Below are 23,080 nucleotides of genomic sequence, written 5' to 3'. Positions count from 1 at the left end.
TTATGTTTTTTATGGACTTAAGAGTTAAGTATATCATTCACAGTTCAAACTTGAAAAAAAGGATCTTAAGACCCTTAAGTTTGATATGGTTCACCCCCTCCTTGGGATGTTGTTTCTAAAGTCAAGTGTTTTTACCTGATAAGGTTGAGGTACAAAGTGCTTCAGAATCTGCATTATTTACTTCTACACACTTCAGGTCTACAAATAAACATTAAAGGTACTTCATGTGTATAGCGTCAGCAAAAATAACATTAACCTTATTTGTTGCTGTTGGCAGCAGGAAGACGCTTTGAAATTTGTGGTACTTGTCAAAATTCATTTAATTGAATTAGAATATGGTATCAAATCAATGTGTGGCTTGCTTGCCTTCTTGTAAACATTGATTTTCTTGTTTTTCCAGGATCAGGGCGAGACTGCGCTACACCTGGCTATGATGCAGGAGGACGGAACATCTCTACATGTGGTGGACTTCCTCGTACAGAACTGGTGAGGGCACTTCTTTCTTACTTAAAGTTTCTGCTCAATGATAAACATATCAACATGTCAATATCCCGAACGGTAAGTCCTGAGACTTTGGTAGCTGAAATTCATATTGACTTTTTGTTAGTTTTGATACTATAATAATTCCCAAAGATTTCTATTTACCAGCATATGGCCACACAAATTTTTCCTAGCAGTAAATTGTATAAATGCAGAAATGATCACTTCCTTCTGTGACCTTGCATGTTGACCTTTCATCCCAAACATCAGCTTAGAATTTCAGACAAACACTTTTGATATGTCAGCATGTCTCTGCATTGTGCACATTGGCCTTTGTCCTCACAGTGACCTAACAAAGTCAGAATAGACAAACTCCATATAACACACTTCACATTTAGTACATTTTGACCTAGAAGTTGTAGTACTAAGTCTTAACCTTTGTCCTTTGCCCCCTTGATGTGAAGACAAAGGCAGGGAACATTCCGCTGCACATCTGTGTTCTCTGTTAGTTTTGATACAGTTACTTAAAGTTCAGGTAGACACACTAAACTACTTTATATTTTGTACATCTTAACCTACAACATGAACTTCGCCCTTTGCCCCCAGCAATAACCTTGATGTGAAGACGAAGGCAGGGAACACCCCTCTGCACATCTGCGCTCTACACGACCAGACGGAGTGCATGAAGCTACTCCTCAGGAGCAAGCCCAAACTCGACATTGGTAAGTCAAGTTAAAATCCTTTCCATGATTTTTAGTGTATACAGTATGCGCCCATCTCCATCCCATTAGCCCATGGGCCACTGCAACAGGCCAATGGTAGTGGTGTGTTATCAACTCCCATTGACATAATTTATCATAAGTGTTGAGCTGGGAATCAGTTTCTACATACAAGTTGTGAGAAATCGTAAGTCTCAAAACATTCAAGCTAGCAAACGACAAGTACATGAAGGTCACCGCTACTCCTCTTGATAATCATTCAATGCACTTTATATTTACAGATAATAATGACGGGGAGTCAGCCCTGGCTGTGTCTGTCAGAAAACAGCACAGGATCTGCCAGGAGATGGTGAGTTGTTGTCTTGTTCTTTTTATCATCTTCATTTTCTTACTATGTAGTTAGTTGGGGAGGCTCCTAATACTACACCCAGATGGGCTAAACCAGGAATCACTGAAAATAGCAAGAGCATGAAGGCACAAGAATTATTTGTTGTAACAAGCTCCTCCATTTATACATGTAAAATATGTAGTTACAGAATGTACATCTATTACTGTATTTGCTGTATCCCATCCACACATACATTTGAACATCCAAAGTACCTTTTTGTAATATGTCTAATTTTCTTCAATCTTCAGTTTGTTCAGACCCTTGTGGTGCCTAGTGGCACATAGGTCAGCAAGTTTCCATGCTGTTTCTACTGTAGCAGGGTGTATTTTTACAGGGAGGGGTTGCTGGCCCTTCCCCTTTAACGTACTCGAGGCACTTCCTTGATCACTGGACAGATGTATGGGAGTAAGCTCCTATTGGACTGATTTTTATAGTGAGAATGAATCCTGAGCTCCTATTGGTGAACACATGGGTGCAAAGTCATTTTACATCCCTTCCTAAAGACAGCCCCATCAAGATGTCCTGACATAAAACCATTACAACTGAGTTTTTGTTTTTTTTTGGCCCGGCTTGTTTTTTTTTGCCCTATCTCATTAATTTTGGAGTCTGCGAAGGATGTCATCCATAAAATTTACTTGCTGTGGCCTTACGTCCCTTCCTAAAGACAGCCCCAACCAAGATGTCCTGACATTAAACCATTATAACTGAGTTTTTGTTGACATTCCAGTTGGAGCAGGCGTCCCAGGGGAAGCTGAGTCTGTGTGAGAACATCAACATGGACTGGGCGCTGTCGCAGGACTACGAGGACGGACACCTCGACTTCAGCGACGACGAACTCGACGAAAAAGATAGAGTAAGTGTTTGGTTGACACAGCTTAAGACATACTGACACAGAAGCTTGTACATAAGTTGAGCTACAGCCAAGTCCAAGGCATTTATTTTGAAACAAACTATCAGGTGTATTTTGCTGTGGTCTTGTTTTCGAGTGGTAGATAGATTTTACAACAAGACAAATATTTTTCTACCCCACTACAGATCAGTCCAGATAAAAAGAAAACCCCGCGGCCTCACAGCGTCTTCTCCTCCATGACGCCCGAGAAACCGTTCATGCGCGAGCGGTCGTCCTCCACGAGAGAGCGACAGAGACCGTCCACGACTGTCGGTGAACTAATGAGCGCCATCCCACCTCCCTCCACCGCACCACCTCCGCCGCCGACAAGAACTAAAAGTAAGTTCTAAAGACAATTCAAACTCTACAACTGGATAGAAATTCAGAGATTTATTTCCGGACGTTTTGAGTGACTCTTCTTCAGCGTCACTATGAAGAAAAGTGATGGATGTCACTGGAGACATCTGGAAATAAATCTCTGAATTTTGTCCAGTTGTAGAGTTTGAATTATCTTTACATATTGTTTACCTGGATATCTAACCTTCATAAACGTAAAAGTAATTTCTTTTTTGCATTATATTTATCAACAATTTTTTTTCTACACAACCACAGTCCATTTCTTCATCAACATTTTGGCTTGCAACAGGAGTAGCAGTGTTCATTATACCCTTTGTGTAGATAGAATTTTATTATTTTGTAAGTTTTAAGTACATAAACTAAGTATTCTGCTTGTTTTGGTCATACCATATCATAATCACATGAGAGAGTCTGGCTACACTTCTAGTTCATGTATATGTATATGTCTTTCTGTCAGGCTTCAAACCATCTGTACACTGTACATAGTATTTGAATGTGAATGATTTGAGTTTAGATACAACTCTACAGATGTACGTGACTGTATAGACATCTGTAACACTTGCATCACAGGCGGTTGAATCATGCTTTTGGTTGATGTATGCAGGGTGTGAAACTAACCTCCGATTATTCATGCAGTGCTAATTATGATGTTTCTTTTACCCGCTACCAACAGAAAAATAAAACATAAATTGCAATTCATCCAAAGGAGTCCAGTGTTCTGTCTAGTAGCTATGCTCACCTTATGATTCAGTTTGTTTAAGACTCAGGCATGAATTAATCAACACTTACATTTGTAGGACCAACCTGCACTGAACTGTTCAACTTTGCAATCTTGCACATCATGGTGGTGCTTTCTGTATTCATACTTGACCCTTTCTCATGAATTCATAACCTGAAATGCCTGATCTTAAGATGTCAACCTTAGCATGACAACCAACTTACACTGAGTTGTGGTGGGAACTTGCATCTTTGCAATCCTTGTCACACACAGGCATCTTACACATGGTGTTTTCTGTATTCACAAACCTTTCGCATGAATTCATGACATGTAATGCCTGCTCTCTGTCTGAACTGGATGATCAACATGAAAACAGAGTCTGAGGGGGAAGCCTGTGCCCAGTTCCAGGGAGCGAATAAAGTCAGATTCACTTCCATTTTCCTCACACTCTTTGTTTTCATGTTGACTTCTTCCAAAATTTCAAAATATCTGCGAGCAAACCAAAGGAATTGGTGACTGCAGTCTTAGCTTTCACATGGTGTATTCTGTATTCACCAGTCTTTTGCATGAATTCATGACATGTAATGCCTGCTCTCTGTCTGAGCTGGATGATCAACATGAAAACAGAGTCTGAGGGGAAAACCTGTGCCCAGTTCCAGGGAGCGAATATAGTCAGATTCACGGTCACCCATTTTCCTCACAATCTTTGTTTTCATGTTGGCTGTCTTCCTCAATTCTTTCTAAATTTCTACTTCAAAATGACAGAGCCAAGCAAAAAAAAAATTGGTGATCATGGCCTGAGCTTGCACATGGTGTATTCTGTATTCACCAGTCTTTTGCATGACTCCATGACCTGTACATGCCTGTTCTCTGTCTCTCTGCTTGGTGGTGGTGGTGTGACACTAACCGGGGTGCGTTTGTTTTTTCTCTCTCTTCCATTCCAGACTACCATAACACGCCTAACACCGGCACCATGACGCTTCCGCTTTACACCACCTCCTCCGGGACGGGCACCCTAAAAAAGAAAGCGCCCCCGCCCCCACCGGTGGCACCTCCCCCCAACCCGCCCGGGGGGAACCACAAACGTGCAATGTCCGACCCAGCGTCGCGTGGGAGCCCGCCGCCCACCCCACCGGTGCGAGGGACGTCCACCACAGGTACTGCCTCCTTACCGTTGGTTACATGTCGTGTGTTTGTTTCTAACCTCCTCTAGGTGAGACCAGGAAGGACACCAAGGGCAACTTAATCGCTCTACCATCGCACATGAAGGGACACAAGCGAACCTACTCCGACCCGGGCAGCCCTCCGCCTGTTGTCGTAGTAACCGATGCTGACAATTTTCCCGAGGGAGCAAGCGGAGGAATTGCTCGAACGGGGTCTTTGAACGGAGAGCACAATCGTAGCAGGTCGCAGGAGCCACCGCCACGCCCCCCTCCCCCAAACCGACCTCTAAAACCTGAAATTAAGATCTTGCCCCCGCGACCCCCTCCTCCCCCTCTCAGGGTCGCATCGATGTCCATCAAGCAAGGTAGGGAAGGTCAGAGGTGAAAGGTTGGCTAAGTGGCTGGGACAAGGTCGAATTTTTCATATGCCTTGAAAAAAAGAAGGATCTTTTTGAGCGTTAAACTTGTAGATCTGGCGCTTCAAAAAGTTGTTAAATTTGTTTTATAACTCTTTTCGGAAATGTGTTATACCATTGTGCAGAGTTTAAACTGTATTATGTCTAAATGCATATGAGATGTACTGTACTTTCTTGTGACCCAAACTAATACCAGGTTATAGATAAATCATCAATGACAAATCACAAAATGTACATTTCATATAATCTCCAAACAGATGTTGGCAAGCAAAACCATTACATTTTCCTTGCTGCCCAGTTCTGTGTTAAAGAGGCAGTTCGTCACAAAAACAGACAGCTGGAAAAACATGGCGATTTTTCCTCCTATCATCTGCTTGGAGATTACATGCTGTTCACAAGTACAAACTTTAAGCTTAAAGTTAAAATTAATTGTGTTGATGATAATACATGTAACAAACCTACCTGTGTAACTCACCTTTTCCAGGTACGCAGGTGTCAGAGGAAGACATGCCTCCTCCTCCACCTGTACCCAAATCACCTGGCGTCATTGAGCAGATGGAGAAGGACAGACACCACGGGTAGGACATATTAAGCCTTCGATCTTTATGTAGCTTATTGTGTACAAATTACATCTAGATGAATAGTGTAATTCTTGAGTTGTTAATGGTAACTAGCTACTTTAACGGTCACCAGTCAACTGCTAGAATTTCATAATTGCAAATATTTGATCACTTACATTTGAGACAGTGATGTTTGTTCCCACCGTTAAAATTAGATGCAATGAACGATTTCCATTTCCCCCAACCGCTAAAATTACCAACTGCAATATTATATAGATTTACAGTACTGACATGTAGCCTGGTATCCCCCCTATTCTAGCTCTAGTGTGCTCCTCCAATCTCTACATTTGCCAAATAGTCTGGCACCTGTTAGTACTCCAGAAATGATTGGCATTTGAATATTTGCCTAAAATATGGGCAAAATATTGGCCCCAAGTCGCATGGTCCTCATAATGGTTTGGTAATGGGGTTCTGAAAAATATTTTTGATTACCGAAATAATGCAGGACAAATTAAAAGGACCAAAACGTTTCAATGGGAACGGGGGCCAGATTGTGCAGCAAAAGCAATCAGAGGAGAAAACCAGAGCTAGAGTAGGATGGATTCCAGGATAAGACATACCAGCTACAAGTAGTTATGTACATCTATATCTGTATGGTTACATGTAGTTCGATTATAGATGTGGCAGAATTCACTGAAACTAAGCGTAATACAAAATACTATGAAAACCTCAAACCTGCTAGTCATGTACATGTACATGTATATCTATATGGCTTACATATAGCTCTATAGCTGTTGTCTGTAGACAGTTGTAGTTAGAGGATATTAAATCTCATGAAATAGACATTCTCATAGTTATTATATTATACAATTATAGTTGTGCAATGAAGTTAGTATGAAGGCTGATATCAGGCTAACAATAACATTCTTCAGAAATGAATTTGACTGAATACAATGAAACTTTTGTAAAAACCGCAAACCTCAGATTATTATCAAGTACAGTATTTCTATAATCACTAAACCCAGAAAATCATGACATTGGGAATACTAGTACGGTATATGTTTCCATTGTATCTAAACATTACTACAGAATTGCGTCAGCTGCTAACACCAAGAATCTCCTTTTTCCCCCCCTACCATGAAATTAAATTCCTGCAAAAATAACTGAATTTTACAGTATTGAGCACCACCAGTAGCATCCAAAACACTTTTAGTGCAGATGTTGTTAGGAATAGTCTTTCAGCACTAAGGACAGGGATAGTTTAATCAGTGGTATAGCAGTATGTAATACTAATAGTATGACAAGACCTTGCAGTATGATAGAATAATGTCAAACCTGTATCAGATACCGCCTCTATATAAGCACCAACTGGCCACTTTTGGGTGGTACCTTAGATTATCAAATTAATTATTAAATCCCAGTGAAACTAGATGAATTTAGGATATTACTTCAGAGAAAACTTTTGGGTGGTACCTTAGATTATCAAATTAATTATTGAATCCCAGTGAAACTAGATGATTTTACGATATTACTTCAGAGAAAACTTACATGGTTATGTTGTTCCAGAGAGGAGCGGCCATTTATGTCCACATTCCTCGGGTGAGGAAGGTTCAGTCGATACTTGGGTGCCATATTAGAATGTAGCATTTTTTAATACAAACTCTACAAAAAAATTGTAAAATCAAGTCTTTTTTGGTTGGTGGAAGGGTGACTTATTGTACCTTTTTGTACAGCTTAATCTCTTCTGTTAAAGAGCTTTTAGAAATCTGACAAGTAGTGTTTTGTTTGACTTTTCAATGTCATTTGACACAATTAGAATGTAACCTTTTTAGACAAACTAGAAAAAAAGTACAATCAAGTCTGTATTGATGGTATAGGGGTGGCTTCTATACCAGTCCTTTTCTTTACAACCTACTTTCTTCTGTTAAAAAGTAGAGCTTTGAAATTTAGAGTTGGAAAAGGTGTGTTTTATTGGGCTTCACTAACATTTTATGTAGAAATAATATTAGTACATGTACTATGTTTCAGTCTGATATCTTGAATAGTAGTGTAAAGTTAAGTCTTGTTTGTAAAAGAAGTAGAGTTTTTTTAGTCTGACAGTAGTATTAGTGTGTGTTTTGTTGGACTGTACTAACAATTTTATTAGACGTAATTATCACATACTAGATGGTTGGTTGAAATCTTTATGAGTGTAAGGTTGATCATATCTATCATGAAGAAGGATTTTTAACTGCAATTTTTAACATAAAGGATTCGACTTTAAAATTCCAACATTTTTGGCTATACTACAATGTATACATTGTGTTGGAAAATGCAGCTAAAAACCTATCTTCATATTGAATTCTACTAACACAGATTAACTTCATAACTGTTGTTTGTAACAAAATATCAGGCTAACTTTCTTCAAATTTGATTGTTAAGTCTGAACTCACTGCAGCTTGTATAACAACTGCTCACTGTCCGTCTCTTACAGGGAGAAGCCTCAGCCCCTACCTCGGAACAAGGCAGTGTTAGACCGAGGGACGCCCCCCACCCCACCTCCCAAACCTCGATCGTCTTCCATGCCGACACAGCCACAAGGTCAGTAACCTTTCCCTTTCAGACTGTTCCAAGGTCAAGGCTTTTTCCCTTTCATGCTGTCCCTAGATGTTCAATCCTACAGATGTTTGTGTTTTTCCCCTTCTTCTGTCTTCTGTATACTTATTACGGAATTATTACTTCTGGAATCTTGTATGTCAACAAAGTACTACCGTAGAGAAAAACTGTATATACATGTATGATTTGTTGCCCCTGAGTTAGAATGTCTTTCCCTATTCTGTATATGTCTTCAATTCCTGAAACAGTTCCAAGACCAATTATCCCAGGATTGGGTGTGCGCATGTTTATCCAGAAGTAAAAAACTATTTCCTTGTACCAAACATTTCTGGAGTATTATAATTATACGTACTTACTCTCAAAACTTTGAATGGTAAATGGATGATTTGACTATGATATGTGTGTTCCCCAGTTGTTCCCATCAAAATCTCCATAAATGTTCCAAGTCCAGGGGCTTCCCCAGGTACACAAACTCTGCTCAGGTGTTCAAGCACTGAGATTTCTGACTTACACAGGGGGTAGATTTAGTGGTGAATTGAGAAGGATTGTAGTAGCCACAACTTAGGGTTGTAAGAGGGGTAGAAAGGTGCCTGGAGTTTCCAACTAACTTTAAAGGTGCATTAGTTATGGAGAGGTATGGACAGTTCTAATACAGAAAATGGTCACCTTTTCAAATTTTGATCTTCAGCCTACTGAGGTACACTCAAAAACGTACAGCCCTTTGGCACCAAATATGTATTAGTTATGATGTTAGGCAGTAGGAAGAAGGTTATACAACAGTAGATGAAATGTAAAAGGTGTTTTTTTATCTTCTTCTTTTTTTAATCCACATGTCCAAAGTTGTCATTGTTTTATTTGTTGTGTTTTTGTCAATACAACTAGCCTCCAGGCAAGATTTTGAAATAACCTTTTCATTCTTTATTTTCCAGCTGCCCCTCGGAAGTCTGTGGACAGCCTGTCCATGAACAGTGCAGAAGGAGACATCGACAGCTCACCTGACAGGAGCCCCTCTCCTGTACCCTTACCTAGAAAGACACAGCCAGTAAGTTTTCCCATAGATTATCCTCTCACATAAAACAATGTCTTTTACATTGATGGTCTGCTTATATTATTTTGCCAGGTCACTTTCATGTATATCTGCCACCCCGAAAAAAACATGCATGTACATGTATGCATGCATCTACATTTGTACATGGCAAGGTTTATCAAACAGAGAAGGTAATGTTTTGCCCTACAGTGTATGCTATCATCTGTTGCAACTGTTGATTTGTCAGCATGAAAAAGTGACCATTGTACTTTGTTAAAGTTGTTGCTCTTTTCTTCTCAATCTATTTGGCATAGGTGTTGCATTTTCAGTACTTATGTGCACCCAACATTATCTACTTTGCATTGTCAGTATCAGCCTTTAAACTCTGCTCAGGCACGGTATTGTTTTTAACAATCTTAATGCTTGGAAAAAAAGCTTCTAAGTCTTAAAGTCTACTAACATGTTGGTCGATCGTTTTAACCCCCTCACCCTGCTGCCCAGTTTCTTGGAGGATTTTTGACCAGGTATGAGGTGAGGAGAATGTAACGTGCAAAACTTCAAATTTTCAGTTAGGGACCCATTCTGTATAGTTACACTGTACTGTTACTGTAACTACTCATGTTGCATCTAATGCACAGTGGAAAAATGTAGATTTTTGACAGAGGAAAGTACTGTTTTCAATTGAACAAGTCAGGAAGTCTGACTGTCAGTTGAAAATAGATACAAATGTACATTTGTACATACATGTATGTTAGTACTACATGTACATACATCTGTAACTCACCCATGTGTTTCTGTCTTTTTTTCCAGCTATACTTTACAATGTCATGTATGTAACTACATATAGTAAAATATTTTGTTGGACTTGCCTTTTTTACAGCATATGAATTAATCTTTTATATCACTGATGATTTTACATTGTACTCATTTGCAGATGCAGAACATGACTTTGACATGTTCAAACAGATCTACATCGTGCATGTAGATAATTATACAATGTACTGGTATTCATTTTTTTCTGTCAGTTCATGCTAGTGACGCTGAAAACATTTGGAGATTATATCCAAATCTTATCAAGTTGTAGAGATTGAATTGTCTTTAAATACTGTTTACCTGGATGTCTAACCTTCATAAACGTATCAAGAAAATCCTCTCTGAGATTTTGGCAGAATCATAAACTTGTTGCGTTTCTGTCCAGAAGCAGACGAAGTCGCGACGAGTCCGAGCAGCCTTCCGCTGCACGGCAGACAACACGGACGAGCTCACTTTCGCTGAAGGAGAGATCATCGTTGTCCTAGCAGAGCCCGACAAGGAGTGGTGGGTGAGTGGACGCAACTTTCGCCTCACTCACAGCTGTGAAAAAGAATTGTTTCAGATTGAAGTAAATGCTATAGTTGCAAGAGGCAACTAATTCTTATGCACCCCGTCCAATATCTTTGAAACTCAGATTCGAATCAGCCATGACTCGACAAAGCACTTCCTAGTTTGCTTTAATGACTTCATCTGGCAAAACAAACTCACCAATACGATGAAGGAAGGTGTCAGCTTTTAAAGGCACCAAAATTTAAGGTGGTCTTGTGACTAAAGTGTACATAATTCTTCCAGAATCTAAAGATTTTAGGTTCTGGTTTTGAATCTCTTAGCAGATCCCAATGTTACACATGTATGCCATTGAGTAAGGCAATTTACAACTTCTTCCTCTTTCAACTCAGGTGAAAATGAGTTCCCAGCTCACTATATTAGAAACTTCTTGCATGTATATTTATTTACCCACCCTTTACAATCTTGTAAGTGTCCTGCTTTGAAAAAGATAGCATAGCCCTGATTACTGTACTTATATTTTTCTGTATGTTTGTGTTCCCAGGAGGGCCACATCGAGGGCCACCCCGAGAGAAGAGGGCTCTTCCCTGTGAGCTTTGTCCACGTGCTGAGTGACTGAACAAAAGAAGTAGCCATGGAAGGTAGCCATAGAAGGTAGCCATAGAAGAGTGAAAGAAAGAAAGAAGATCTTTCAAAGGTTTTAGATAGAAATTTGGATGCTATGATGCTGATGCTAAACGTCAAGGGTCTACTACGGAATGTCTTGGACCAGCCAAGAAGATTGGAACATCTTTCTCCTGGTACAAACTGTATTTGAAGTTGCAAGTGGAGAAAAGGTATCTTCAGGCAATATCTGGGTCAAAGGTAACAGGTCAAAGGTGAAGTGTACAAACTCTGACATTTTGTTGCAGTCACTGTTGCTCTGTGAGCAGTGGTGTTGCATGGTACAGTGTGTATTTTACTAAAGAAGAAAACATTACACAATGCAAGGTCAAGTTTTTAAGATGTCATTTTACATTCAAGGCCACACCATTTTGATTTCTAGGTTTCCAGTTTCTGATTTTCATAGTAAAAAAATTGAAAAAGATTTCTATCATTCAGGGTATGAATTGACTAACTTTAATTTCCACCACACACACAAAAAAAGGCCTTTGGATTGTACAGCGCTCCTGACATTTTTGCACCAACAGTTGAAGAAAGTCATTGTCTTCCTAGTGCTTACGATTTTTGCATGAAAAGTTATGTTGACTTTGTGGCTCCTGTGGTGGCATTTGGGACTATCACAGGTTTCTGTCTCCTTCTTTTTTTATGTCGTTCACCTGATCTATTCTTTTTGTGCAAAAATCTGAGGACCAAGTCAAATTAAATTGGTGTGGTCTAAGACATATGAATATTCCAAGCAAGACAAAGCAATGAAACTTTAAGAAAACAAACAAGAATGATCCTAGACATTTTCTACCCTGTTAGGGCAAAGAGTCTGATTGTGTGATGTCAATGGAAGATTTTAGAAAATGAAAATCTAAAAAAGAAAAATCAAGTTGTGGTTTAGATGCTTTGTTCCTTAGATTTATGTATATACATCATGAAAAGAGCAATCGATTCCAGAAATCTTGCCAAGAATTTGACCTTGACCTTTGACACGAATCAGGTACATGTAGCTACAGTACTACCTAGGATGTTGCCATAGTGACCGATTTTTACAGTATTTCAAAATTAATCATGGAACTACAAATAATAATGAATTTAAGTATTCTGATTCTCTAAAGCTCAAATGCTCCCATTGAATCATGAACCAAAAGCTGACGTAACAATAAAGACACAAGAATACATCTTCCCTGGGATTTTGTAAAGAAGATTGGACATTCCATGTACAAATTTTTGGAGAGGTGTTGTTGTTTTATTTTCAAAGAAAGGTGGATAAAGAAAGATTCAGGGCATCTTGAAGATACTTTCTTGCTCCTATTTTGTGCTCATTGAAGAGAAAGAAATCATATCAAAACTATGGGATTTTTCGGAAGATAATAATTATGAATGAATTGAGACAACCAAATTAGACATAACTTATTATATTGATGAAATAGATACCCATGGCTCAGACCAAGGAGTGGAGGTTAATTTTAAACCTCCTTGCTTAGACCTGTTCACATTTGTAGCTATAGCCTCTATGGCCAGTCATTGGAGTTTTTAAGAACAATTTGTTTTCAATTATAAAGAAAAGAAAGTTGAACACAAGTATTTGTAGGAATCAAACATCTGTCCATGGAAACAAAGTATATCTTTTAACCAGCTACAGTGGACAAATTTGTATTTGGAACAAAACAATTAAAAAGAAAAAGCAGTAGCTTTATCAATCAAAAGAAATGAAATTTTGCCATCCATCTCTACCCTCCTCAAATTTATACAGTGGAATATTCCAAGGAATTTTAATGTAGGTCTAGTCCAAGTTGTAGCTTGGCAGGGGTGATCAGTTGTTGCCAGTGCTAAATGTTTAAGATGGAAAAGCCAAGTTTGTAAATACTCTAGGTACCTTGGGCCAGTATTTTACCTGACTTTGATAATATGGTGTTTTTATGGGGTCTGCATTAGTATTAAGTATTAGTAGATTTGCAGTGAGGAGGCATTTTGTTTGGAAGGTTTTTGGATCATTCATGGAGAAAGTGGCTACAGTCAAACCTGTACTAGTGACCACCTAGATGCAAAAAAGACCACCTGGCCATTGCTAAACAGTGCACAGTCAAACCTGTACTACCGACTAGTGACCACCTCTGTTTGAGGCCCGCATGGCCGTTTTTAAAAGCTTAGAGTTCTTTGAATTCCTGAGATTTGATGGCCATTTATGGCTGTCCCAGTTTGAAAGTCTGCCAAGATATGATTTTTACCAAGTACTAAAATGTTGAAGTTTTCCTCTGGGCAATAATACTAGGATACTATACATTTGTTACCAACATGTACATTTTGTATGTGTCTGTTCTACAACTCGACAAAAGCTGCTTGCCATAGGCATAAGTCCCTATTAGAACTGAACATTTGCTTGTCTTTTTTTACAATCTTTTATAACTCCCTTCAGATGCTGCAGCAGAAGTTATAATCTGCTAAATGCCATTGTTTCTATTTGTATCTTAACGTGCCATAACAAGCTAGAATAAGTGACAAAAGCTGATGCTTTTTTGTAACCATGAACTGCCCAAAATGCCTCCTTGTTGCAAATCTTGACAAGACCTCTTTAAAAAGGGACCCCCTTTACCCAAACAGGGTGTTTTTGAATAATCTCTGTGTAAATGTACATATTTAAAAGGTACTTTCTGTGTCAATGCAAATGAAACTTTTCTATACCTATCTACACCCAAGTAATCTATTAGTACATGTAGTTAAGATACTTGTCATTGGGGTATATTGCAATGGTGGTATACTTATAGCTGCTTGTGTGTGCTGTGGAAAGAATAAGTGGTCAGATACATTCACGCAATATCTGAGGAATCGAATTGTAGTGGCAGTAGTGTTTGAGGAGTACAGTAGGTTTATACATGGAAACAGGGGTGCCAAAGTTAATCTTTTGTAGTATGTTTGACTTTCATCGCCAAGAATAATAACATTTTTTTTCAGACTTTCTTAGACAGGTACCCTTAAAGAAAAGTAGGACCATCAGTAAAGCCGTACGAAGATAATTATATGGACCGGTTAGTGCATATACATTGTTCTAACTTAAAATTGAGGGCCATATTTGCTCAAGCGGTTGTTGATATTGTGTTTATAGATCAGTTGATACGAGAAAACCCGCATTTTGCCAATCAGGACCTACATGCATTACACAAACAATAAGTGAGGCTCGAAGTACATTGTATACATGTAAGCACAGCTAATATGCATAAGCACTTTTCAGAATCTCTACACAAAAGGAGAATTAAGTGAAAACATTAATTTTGTTATACAGATTTCTGTATCCCCCATAGATTTACAATGTTCAAAATAATGTCTCTATATCTGCATGGTTCCCTAAATAAGAATGAGAGAATGTCTCTAAGCATTTTAGAAGTTAGTGATGAAACGTTGCTGTAAATACTGTCTGCAAAAAGTATCAAGTATTTTCAGTTGTATATACCGTTAAAAAAGTCCAGATTTCTTTGTTTGTGGTAGTCCTTATATTATGTAAAATAATGTGTATCATTATGATGAGCATGGTACATGACATAAAGGTGAAACAGTGGGTAACAACAACAAAACAATTTGTGGTGCTTGATATATTTCAGGCAATTCCTATGTATTCCTCCATGAATAGTTTCATCAGGTGGGTAAATCACTGGATAAAAGGCTTCTTCCCTATAACCAAGATTAATATCTAGCCAGTTTTGGTTGACCGTCCGCCACTTACCTCATGGCAAAAATGACTGGTTCCACTTTGCAACACGAGTCATGTTTGGGACTGCATTCTGTACATTGCAGCAGCGCCACCTAGCTGCAGTGCAAAGTAGGACCAGTCTTTAACTCCCTGAGGAAGGTAACAGACAGTCTGTAGAGATGTCAGCAAGGTATTAACTCTAGGTTGTGCTGCAGATACCTTTCACCCTAGAATATGTATCTCGGTGCAGTTACTGTATCTCTTTATGTTTACCAACAGTTGGAATGGTTTTTTTTATACGGTTGTTTTATACAGACTGGAAACAAGCAATATGTTACAGACAACTCCAAGAATTTCTGATAGTAGAATGTGAATAGGCTATCCTTTACTTGCGAACTGCAGGAATATATACCTGAGAATCTTCCAAAATGTGCTAAAATGTCCAATTTGACATCAACATGCCAGTACAAAGTTTTTTTGTTGACACTGGAGCACTAGTTAAACTGTACAGGTTTTACGAAATGACTATTATGAATTTACTTGTTCATTGTTTTAACTGTGCACGTGCAGCAAGATTCATTATGGGTAACATGTCAAAGGTGAAGGCCCCTGTGACATAAACAAAACACATGAAGCATAGTCTAGATAAGAACCCTTTACAAGTTATGGGCCTTGACCTTTGACATATTACCCACAATGCATCTAGTTGCACACGAGCAGTTGGTAGCATAAACAAGCTTATTCACTCTGTATACTTTTCCTCCCCATTTGGAGCAGCGTTAACATGTGCACAAAATTAAGACAACAGATACAGTTTGATTTTAATAATTGTGGCATCCTTTGTCCAGACATACTAGATTTATATGTTGATGAGTATTCTGTGTTGTACAGTATGGCTTCCTTTCAGAATTGCAATACATTTTTCTTGTATGTTTTGTTGTAATATATATGATTATATACATGTACCTGGACAACAGTAACTGGATAACAGAAACTACATAATGTCGAATCAGAATGTACCCGTACGCTTTTTATAGTTTTAGAATTACACTGAATTTATTCTATTGTCTGGCTTGTGTATGTATTAAGGAAATGCTATAATAGAAGTTTCCGACATGAAATACCTTTTACTTGTGAATATCTGTATGGCAATAAAGAAGGGAATTCTATAATAAACATTGGTCTTGTATAAATGGTGTGTGTGCCTTTTTATTGCTTCTTGTTGAACACAAATATCCCAGAATAAATATTACATTTTCAGCTTTCTTGTTTTTAGAGTATATTTCTTTTGGTCTATATTCCCACCCATCACCTTGCATTGGGCTGTATGTTTCATTCTTGAGTTATATGTGAATACAGCGATGATGCATGATACATTTTTTCGAGGCTGCCACTGTCCAGCTTTTGTAGCCTAGCTGGTACATCTATATTATGTTAAAATATTACCATGGTTATTACTATACTAACCCAAATCAACTTCCTCAAGTTATATTTCAAAACTAGAGTTCCACGACCTCATACCTTTGCCAGATGATTTTTGACTGGCGTATCATGAGTTTTTCTCATCGATTATAAATCATACCAGTTGATCATCTTTTCTACCAAATGACAGAAGTTGTCCAAAGTCTTCTTGAGTTATGCTGGTCATTTACATATACACATACAAACGCTACCCAAAACATAACCTTCTCGGCGAAGGTAATGATCACAGACTTGCCTGTCTAAATCGCGCTCTTAGTGGCCGGCCCGACAATTAGAATTAGCTTTTTAGATTTTATACTAAATGAGAGTCATCTACGAACGTGCTTGACAGTACGTCAAACATACCGCGACGTTATGTGTGTATCAGGTACCATAGTGAACTTTAGGTAAAGGTCAGAAAGTTCAGGTTTGTTGACGTTAAACCCAGGTGAGTCCGCAGACGTGTGTTACCTGTGCACGTCTCAGACAGGATTTCTCGATTCCGCGGCTTTTCGGTGCAAGTTTAGAGGACCAGGTATGCAGGTATGTATCTTGTTGTTCCGGTTATGTCAATACATCGAGAGTTATGCAATGATAATGCAATGTCAGTTGTTGTGGATGTCTTATTTTGTATGTTTAGAACAATTTGTGGTTGTCCGTCTTTACGTTTCAAGGATGTGCGGCGCCTTTTACTGGCTCGTTTAACAGTTACTGGCTCGTTTTGTAAATATATCATGAGGCAGGGGAGAGGAGTTTGTTGTTCTTCTACTGTTGTTGTTATTTTCCCATCATCATCTGTCCGTGAAGGTGTCACGGATGTTTAATGTTTGATTATTGTCTAATATCAGTAGTAAATAATGAATAAAACTATGGTAAGGTGAGTTCCTTTCCCCACTTTCTGCAGTGCTGGTCGCCGAGCTTGTCTAGGTGAACCCAAGGCCAGAGCCGGTATCTTCCTTCTGCTTGGGGACAGGTGCAGAAGTTCAAAGAATCACAGAGCCGACATCTTCCTCCTGCTGTGGGGACCAGTGCAGAAGCTCATCGGAGTCCATTTTACAGTTGTAAAAACATAGAAATACCGTATTTCTATGAACTTACAACTGTAAAATGAATTCCCATCAGCTTCATACGGTATAAATATATCTGTCATTATTTCTAACGGTAACTTGAATATGAGTACTTTGGAAAAAAATCTGTAAAGAAGTACTGTAAAATCTTCATAATTTACCAGAATGATAATAGATATATTCAACCTTAATGACGATCACCTGTGTTACAGATGCTCATCAACATAATTTACCCAAATGGTCTATTTTGTGTCCGGACCACAAGTGAAATATACATCCTGTGGAAGTAGTGTACCTTTCATGAGCATGAATCAGTGTAGAGTGACAAGTCAGTCTGTACTAGTGTCATAACGGAAAACCTTTGCTGAGGACGGGCTTTCCGGACTTCTACGCTTGTCATGGATTGACAGGCTCGTTCTTCGGGAGAAGGTACCACTCGACGGGAACATCCAGGAGTGGTGACTTGAGTATTGATTTCTTCATTGTCTCTTCTACATAAGTAATCACAATGTAGGGTAAACAATTTCCACCTGTGCACGGATAAGTTAATTTCCTTTAGATATCTAGTTATTCTGCCTTTTCCTTCCCGAGAGGAACTGCGAGACGACGACGAGACAACCGTCATCTTTTGCGGCAGAGTGACGAAGCAGAAACGTCCGAGTCCGCCATTTTGTTAAGCACATGTAACATGTGCTGAGTTTTTTTTTATTTTTGCTGGTCTCTGAGTTGGTTTTCAGCGCGTGTCATTTGCAGTTACCAAGTCTTCAGTGAGTATTGCTTAATAATCCTTTCGAATTGACTCCGTGCGCTGCGCTTAGGAGGAGTATTTTGGTCCTCTATTATTATTGCGCGCCGAGTGTTCTCTAAGTATATCGAATTTGATTTTGACTGTTTAACTTGATTGATGCTTTGGGAGCGAAAGTATTACCGCGCACCCAGCGAGTTATACATGACGCTGCTTTAGGAGTCATTAATTTGTGCAAGTTTAGTCGCAAGCGACACGAAGTTAGCGGAGAATTTCGTCTCCACGTGGTTGCGGCGAGCTGAGTGTTAGATAATTGCACTCTTTAATAATTTGTCGAATTCATTGATAGCTTAATTACATTTGCTGTATTACTAAATCAGCTTTGTGATTAGCGCGCTTTTTTCAAGCCTTTTTCAGTTTGAACAGTTTTCTAAGATTTTCTGGTAAAATGGTTCCTGTGACCTCGGACCTTTTCCAGAAGTCTGTCACTTACAGGTTCGAGCAAGATGAACCTATCTCTACACAGGAATTTCTCGAGATATTCCAGAACATGCAAGGTGTTGATGTGGCCTATGATATAGATACAGTAAGGTCCATCAACAAAAATACTTTCGAAGTGACGTTTGCCAGTCTTGCTAAAAAACAGGAAGCCACCATCAAGATCAGGTCCGCTTTTGATCAAGTAAATGTTACAGGTTACGGCCTGGGAACTTATGTAACATGTCTCAATGTGCCTGCCTATTTGGACGAAGGAGTCCTACAGGCTACCTTGTCAAGATATGGTAGAATAAACATGGCAAAGTGCCCCACCTATCCGCCCCCCTTTGATAAGATCAAAAAAGGGGTGCGCCAATACCGCATGGAACTTGAGAAGAACATCCCAAACGGCCTGCGGATTGGTAACGCCATTATTTGGGTTAGATACATGGGACAGCAGCAAGTATGCAATAAATGTGGCGAAAATGATCATTTCTTCGCTCAATGTCCGTACAAGAAGTGCAACAAATGCCTTGACTTTGGTCATGTAGCTTCTGAATGCGATAAAGAGATTAAATGTACAGTATGTAACGATGAGGGTCACACCTTCAAAAACTGTCCAAAGTCCTATGCCAGAGTAATTTCACCGGGCAATAACTGGACAAGTCCGAGTAATGCTACAGAACAGGTGAAGAATGACAGCGAAAAGAAAAATGACAAATCTTCAGATGAACATGTAGATGTAAATGCTAGTACTTCTGAAAAGATAGTTGTACACTCAGAGGAAAAAAGCTCCAATGCAAAAGATCTAGGAGTAGATGAAATAACCATCGAATGTTTGACTTGCAATTGCGTATATGCTGTCAGTGTCAACGAAAAGGCGGAGTGTGGTGATTGTAAAAAAGAGATAAAGATAGGTGATGGTAGAATGGAGAGTTGTGATGGTTGTGCTACTGACGAGAAAATTGTATGTATGTCATGTTTTGAGAAAGCAAGAAAGAATAGTGAAGATATCGAGGATGGAGAAATACAAGATGACGAGGAAAGTGAGAATATAAATGATCCAGAAAGTGTAGAAGACCAGAAGTCCTCGGACCATATTGAATCTTTCACGTCAACAAGTGAAAGCCAAGAGGACAAAAAGAAAGAAAAATGTGAACAAGGAGAAAGTGGGAAGCCAGTTCAGGCTAAAAAAAGGGCTAGTACTTCTGAGAGAAAGGACGACAATTCGCCCTCATATTCTCCAAACGTAGGTACAGGCAGCCAAGAACAGACTCCTAATGCCGAAAATGATGTTGACATGGAAGCCCCATGGAAGATACACTCCAATAAAAGATCTCGTCCCGTCACTGACTCTAGCGAGGAATCAGTTTCTCATGCTCCAAAAAAGAAAACATCGGTAGATGATACAGCTTTGATCGATAAAGCAAAAGAAAAACTCGCAAGGAGCAAGCTCGTCAATAACGACGTGGAAATTAAGTGTAACGAAAAGCCGTGTAGTGGCAGAGATTTCCACTGTCCCTACAAAAAGTTCTCAAATCATAACAAAGTCCACCATGAAAATAAACTAATTGCCCTGAAGTGTTTGTGCCCGTCTTGTGAACATCTAAGTAAGTCCCCCTCCGAGTGGGCTTCACACATATGTTTACAACACCCGTTGGAAGTCCTGCAGACAAGACGCAGAGCGCTGGAATCATGGTTCGTACGCTAATCTCTCTCCTTCTAAATGGGGTTATTGGACAAAATCATATCCAAATTGATTGTATATTTGATACATCATTTATGATTGTTTTTGATCAGATCATGGTTTGACGCCGCTGACTTTCGCAAGCATTGTATTTGAGTCCCGCTGAGATGTTTCATGATGCCCTTCTCTTCTTGACGGTTTTCCCATGTTGTGTTTACATGTACGTTCAGCCTTGTCTTTTTCCACAGAGTATTGATTCTGAATAATCAAGAAAAATATGGTGTTTGATCATAATCGGGTCTGTGCCTGACCGGTCGGCAGAGGTAGATCTCCTCTATCTCCTACGATGTCTGGGCGGCCGCTGTGAATGATCGTGCATATAACCCTAGATTTAACGGTAAAGTTATGTACCGTCCTCGTACCGCTATGTTGACTAGAGAGAGGCCGTGTCTCTCCTTTTGAACCTTTGGCTTACTGGGCTTATTTATGAAAATGCTCACATTAGTATTGGGGCGTATCTGGGCAGGCTATTGCACAAACCGGGGATGGGTCGAGGTAGTCTCCGGCTATCTCTTCCAATGCCTGGGTGTATTTTCATGGGTCGGCGCGGGTAGTTTTCCGCTAACCATGTTGACGCCTGGGGGGCCTCTGCCCAAGACTATGCACTGAAAATAAGAGTCTAAGACATAGTAGTTTTCGACCAAACATTACTTTAATGAACACGTCCTAAGTAAGAATCAAAATTGTGAACAAAGCAAGGTATTGTTTGTCATGTTTTCCCATGTTTAGTCTTACCCGACCGATGATAAGAACTGAAAGCTTCCTCCGAAACCTAGTCCTGTGGATTCAGTCAATTACTTGTGTTTTTGTTTGCGGCGGAAGGCCTTTTGTGGTCACAATTTCAAATGAACTAATATCAGTCCTTTACATGATATCTGTATACTTCACTTTAACTTGACTTGACAAATGCATTGAAATGGACATTGAATTTGGATATGATTTGGATTTGACGATTAGGTGGAAAAAGTGTTTTGGCCTGGACCGGATATGGACAACGAAAGTGAGAAGTCTTTAACAGGTATTGTATCTATCCTCCGAAAAGTTTTGATTTGCCTTTTATGTTGACAGTTCTGGTAAGGAGGGGTCGTACTCCTGATGCCCGTCGCGATGAGATCGCCCTTAGGTGGCCAGTTCTGTCCTTTTTCTGTTCTGTGAATATGATTTGTTACTTCTCTGATAGTGAAAAGTAAAAGTTTGTTAATTTCTCTGTCTTGCGCTTCTTGTTTACTTTCTTGTTACGTTTATTTGTACCGCCTTTGCACAAAAAGGGTCATAACGGAAAACGTTCATAAGTAAATCATGTGCATATCTAAAGGCTTACAATAAGTCAGTGAGAGGATGATGTGTTAAATAAACAAATAGATAAATGAATAAATAGATATATTTTCTATCTTATTGTAAGTAGAGTTATCCGTTCTGCTGTTATTGTTAGAAACCTCACAAGGTGGCCATGCTTTGCATGCATCTGTAATCAACTTGTGTGTATTTAGTCAAGTTTTGGATGTTGAGGTTTAGAAGCGTTACAAATAACAAAATATTTAATGTTAACTGAAATAAGGTTTGTTTTTATATCTTAAGTGATAGTGTGAATGCATATAAGCACGAGAGAGTTCGTTTCAATGTACACTTTGGACGTTGTTCCTTTGTTAGATTTCTGGCAGTAGCATTTATGACAGAATTAGATTCAGTAGATGTGTTTTTATTACCTTCTTTTCTTGTTTATGTCTAAAGTATTGAATAAAGAATACTTTTCTTTGAACTGTTTCTTTGCTTCTGCTTAAAGGTCTTTTTGTATCCTCACGTCAGCTACTGGGCCTCCGGAGTTTGCCTACGATCAAATTGATTGATAGATGTCCTGACCAGTCTTCATAGTTTCTCAATAAGTCAATTATTACATTCAGATTAATTACACTCACCTGTGTTACAGGTGTATATCAACATAATTTACCCAAATGGTCTTTTTAATGTCCAGACCACGAACGAAAGATGCCTGCCCTTAAGGTAGTGTAAGGAATTCCGGGGGTGTAGGTGGGGCTGGGGTTATAAAAGGTTGTCAATAGCGCCGATAGAATTTGCATTCAATATTAAACCTTGTATTGAGGGTAGGGGAAGAAGAGTCAGGGAAATTGTGGGAAAATGAACTTATAATGATTAAATTTTGTTATATTTTGACTTTATTTCACATAATTCTGACCTAATGCGATATCGTGTTACGTGACGTCTTGCGACGCAGCCTGGCGTGGCCAGACCGGCCTTGAGGGCACCGCAAAGAGCCCTAGTTTTTTGAGACACTAAGCTCTCAGACAGAGAACTAGTGATCTCCTAAGCCATAGGACAGCTCAGCTCAGCCGTCCAAGGCTCGCACTTGTCAACCCGAAGGGCTAACACTTCTCCCAAAAGGAGGCTGTCATTCCAAGGAACGACATAACCAGAAGTTGTTACGGCAAGGGCCCGGACTAGCTCTCTGTCACTTTCGTTTGTGGTCTGATCGTGAAGATAGTTTTGATAAATTACAGTATCCAACATCAGCAATCCGACGCCAAGAATCTCTTAACAACTCTATCAAATATGTTTTATTATAGCAGTAACTTACAATGTTAAACATAACACTTATA

The 23,080-nt window shown here is 39.2% G+C and overlaps 1 protein-coding gene and 1 long non-coding RNA gene across 10 annotated transcripts in view; both read left to right on the top strand.

The window, feature by feature from the left end:
• LOC136424138 (arf-GAP with SH3 domain, ANK repeat and PH domain-containing protein 2-like) overlaps positions 1–16,161 on the top strand; it is a 61,970-nt gene extending 45,809 nt beyond the window's left edge. For 4 of the 9 annotated variants that reach the window (XM_066412606.1, XM_066412600.1, XM_066412604.1 and 1 more), the window contains 13 exons: positions 401–486; positions 1,087–1,202; positions 1,481–1,548; positions 2,315–2,440; positions 2,623–2,815; positions 4,765–5,079; positions 5,615–5,708; positions 7,257–7,289; positions 8,164–8,270; positions 8,698–8,748; positions 9,215–9,327; positions 10,511–10,633; positions 11,177–16,161. In XM_066412606.1, coding sequence (XP_066268703.1) covers positions 401–486; positions 1,087–1,202; positions 1,481–1,548; positions 2,315–2,440; positions 2,623–2,815; positions 4,765–5,079; positions 5,615–5,708; positions 7,257–7,289; positions 8,164–8,270; positions 8,698–8,748; positions 9,215–9,327; positions 10,511–10,633; positions 11,177–11,251 — 1,500 coding nt within the window. In that variant the 3' untranslated portion in view covers positions 11,252–16,161. Of the gene's footprint in view, positions 1–400; positions 487–1,086; positions 1,203–1,480; positions 1,549–2,314; positions 2,441–2,622; positions 2,816–4,495; positions 4,709–4,764; positions 5,080–5,614; positions 5,709–7,256; positions 7,290–8,163; positions 8,271–8,697; positions 8,749–9,214; positions 9,328–10,510; positions 10,634–11,176 lie in introns of all 9 variants that reach the window. The other 5 variants (XM_066412599.1, XM_066412603.1, XM_066412601.1 and 2 more) reach the window with 5 other exon arrangements.
• Positions 16,162–16,316: 155 nt separating this feature from the next.
• On the top strand, positions 16,317–22,229 carry LOC136424397 (uncharacterized). Its single transcript, XR_010753883.1, has 2 exons — positions 16,317–16,972; positions 17,334–22,229. It is a non-coding gene; the product is annotated as an uncharacterized lncRNA (long non-coding RNA).
• Positions 22,230–23,080: the final 851 nt, after the last annotated feature.

The sequence above is a fragment of the Branchiostoma lanceolatum genome, chromosome 18 (assembly GCF_035083965.1).
Source record: "Branchiostoma lanceolatum isolate klBraLanc5 chromosome 18, klBraLanc5.hap2, whole genome shotgun sequence".
NCBI lineage: Eukaryota > Metazoa > Chordata > Leptocardii > Amphioxiformes > Branchiostomatidae > Branchiostoma > Branchiostoma lanceolatum.
Note: the sequence above shows the minus strand (reverse complement) of the source record. Positions and strands in the feature narration are given on the sequence as shown.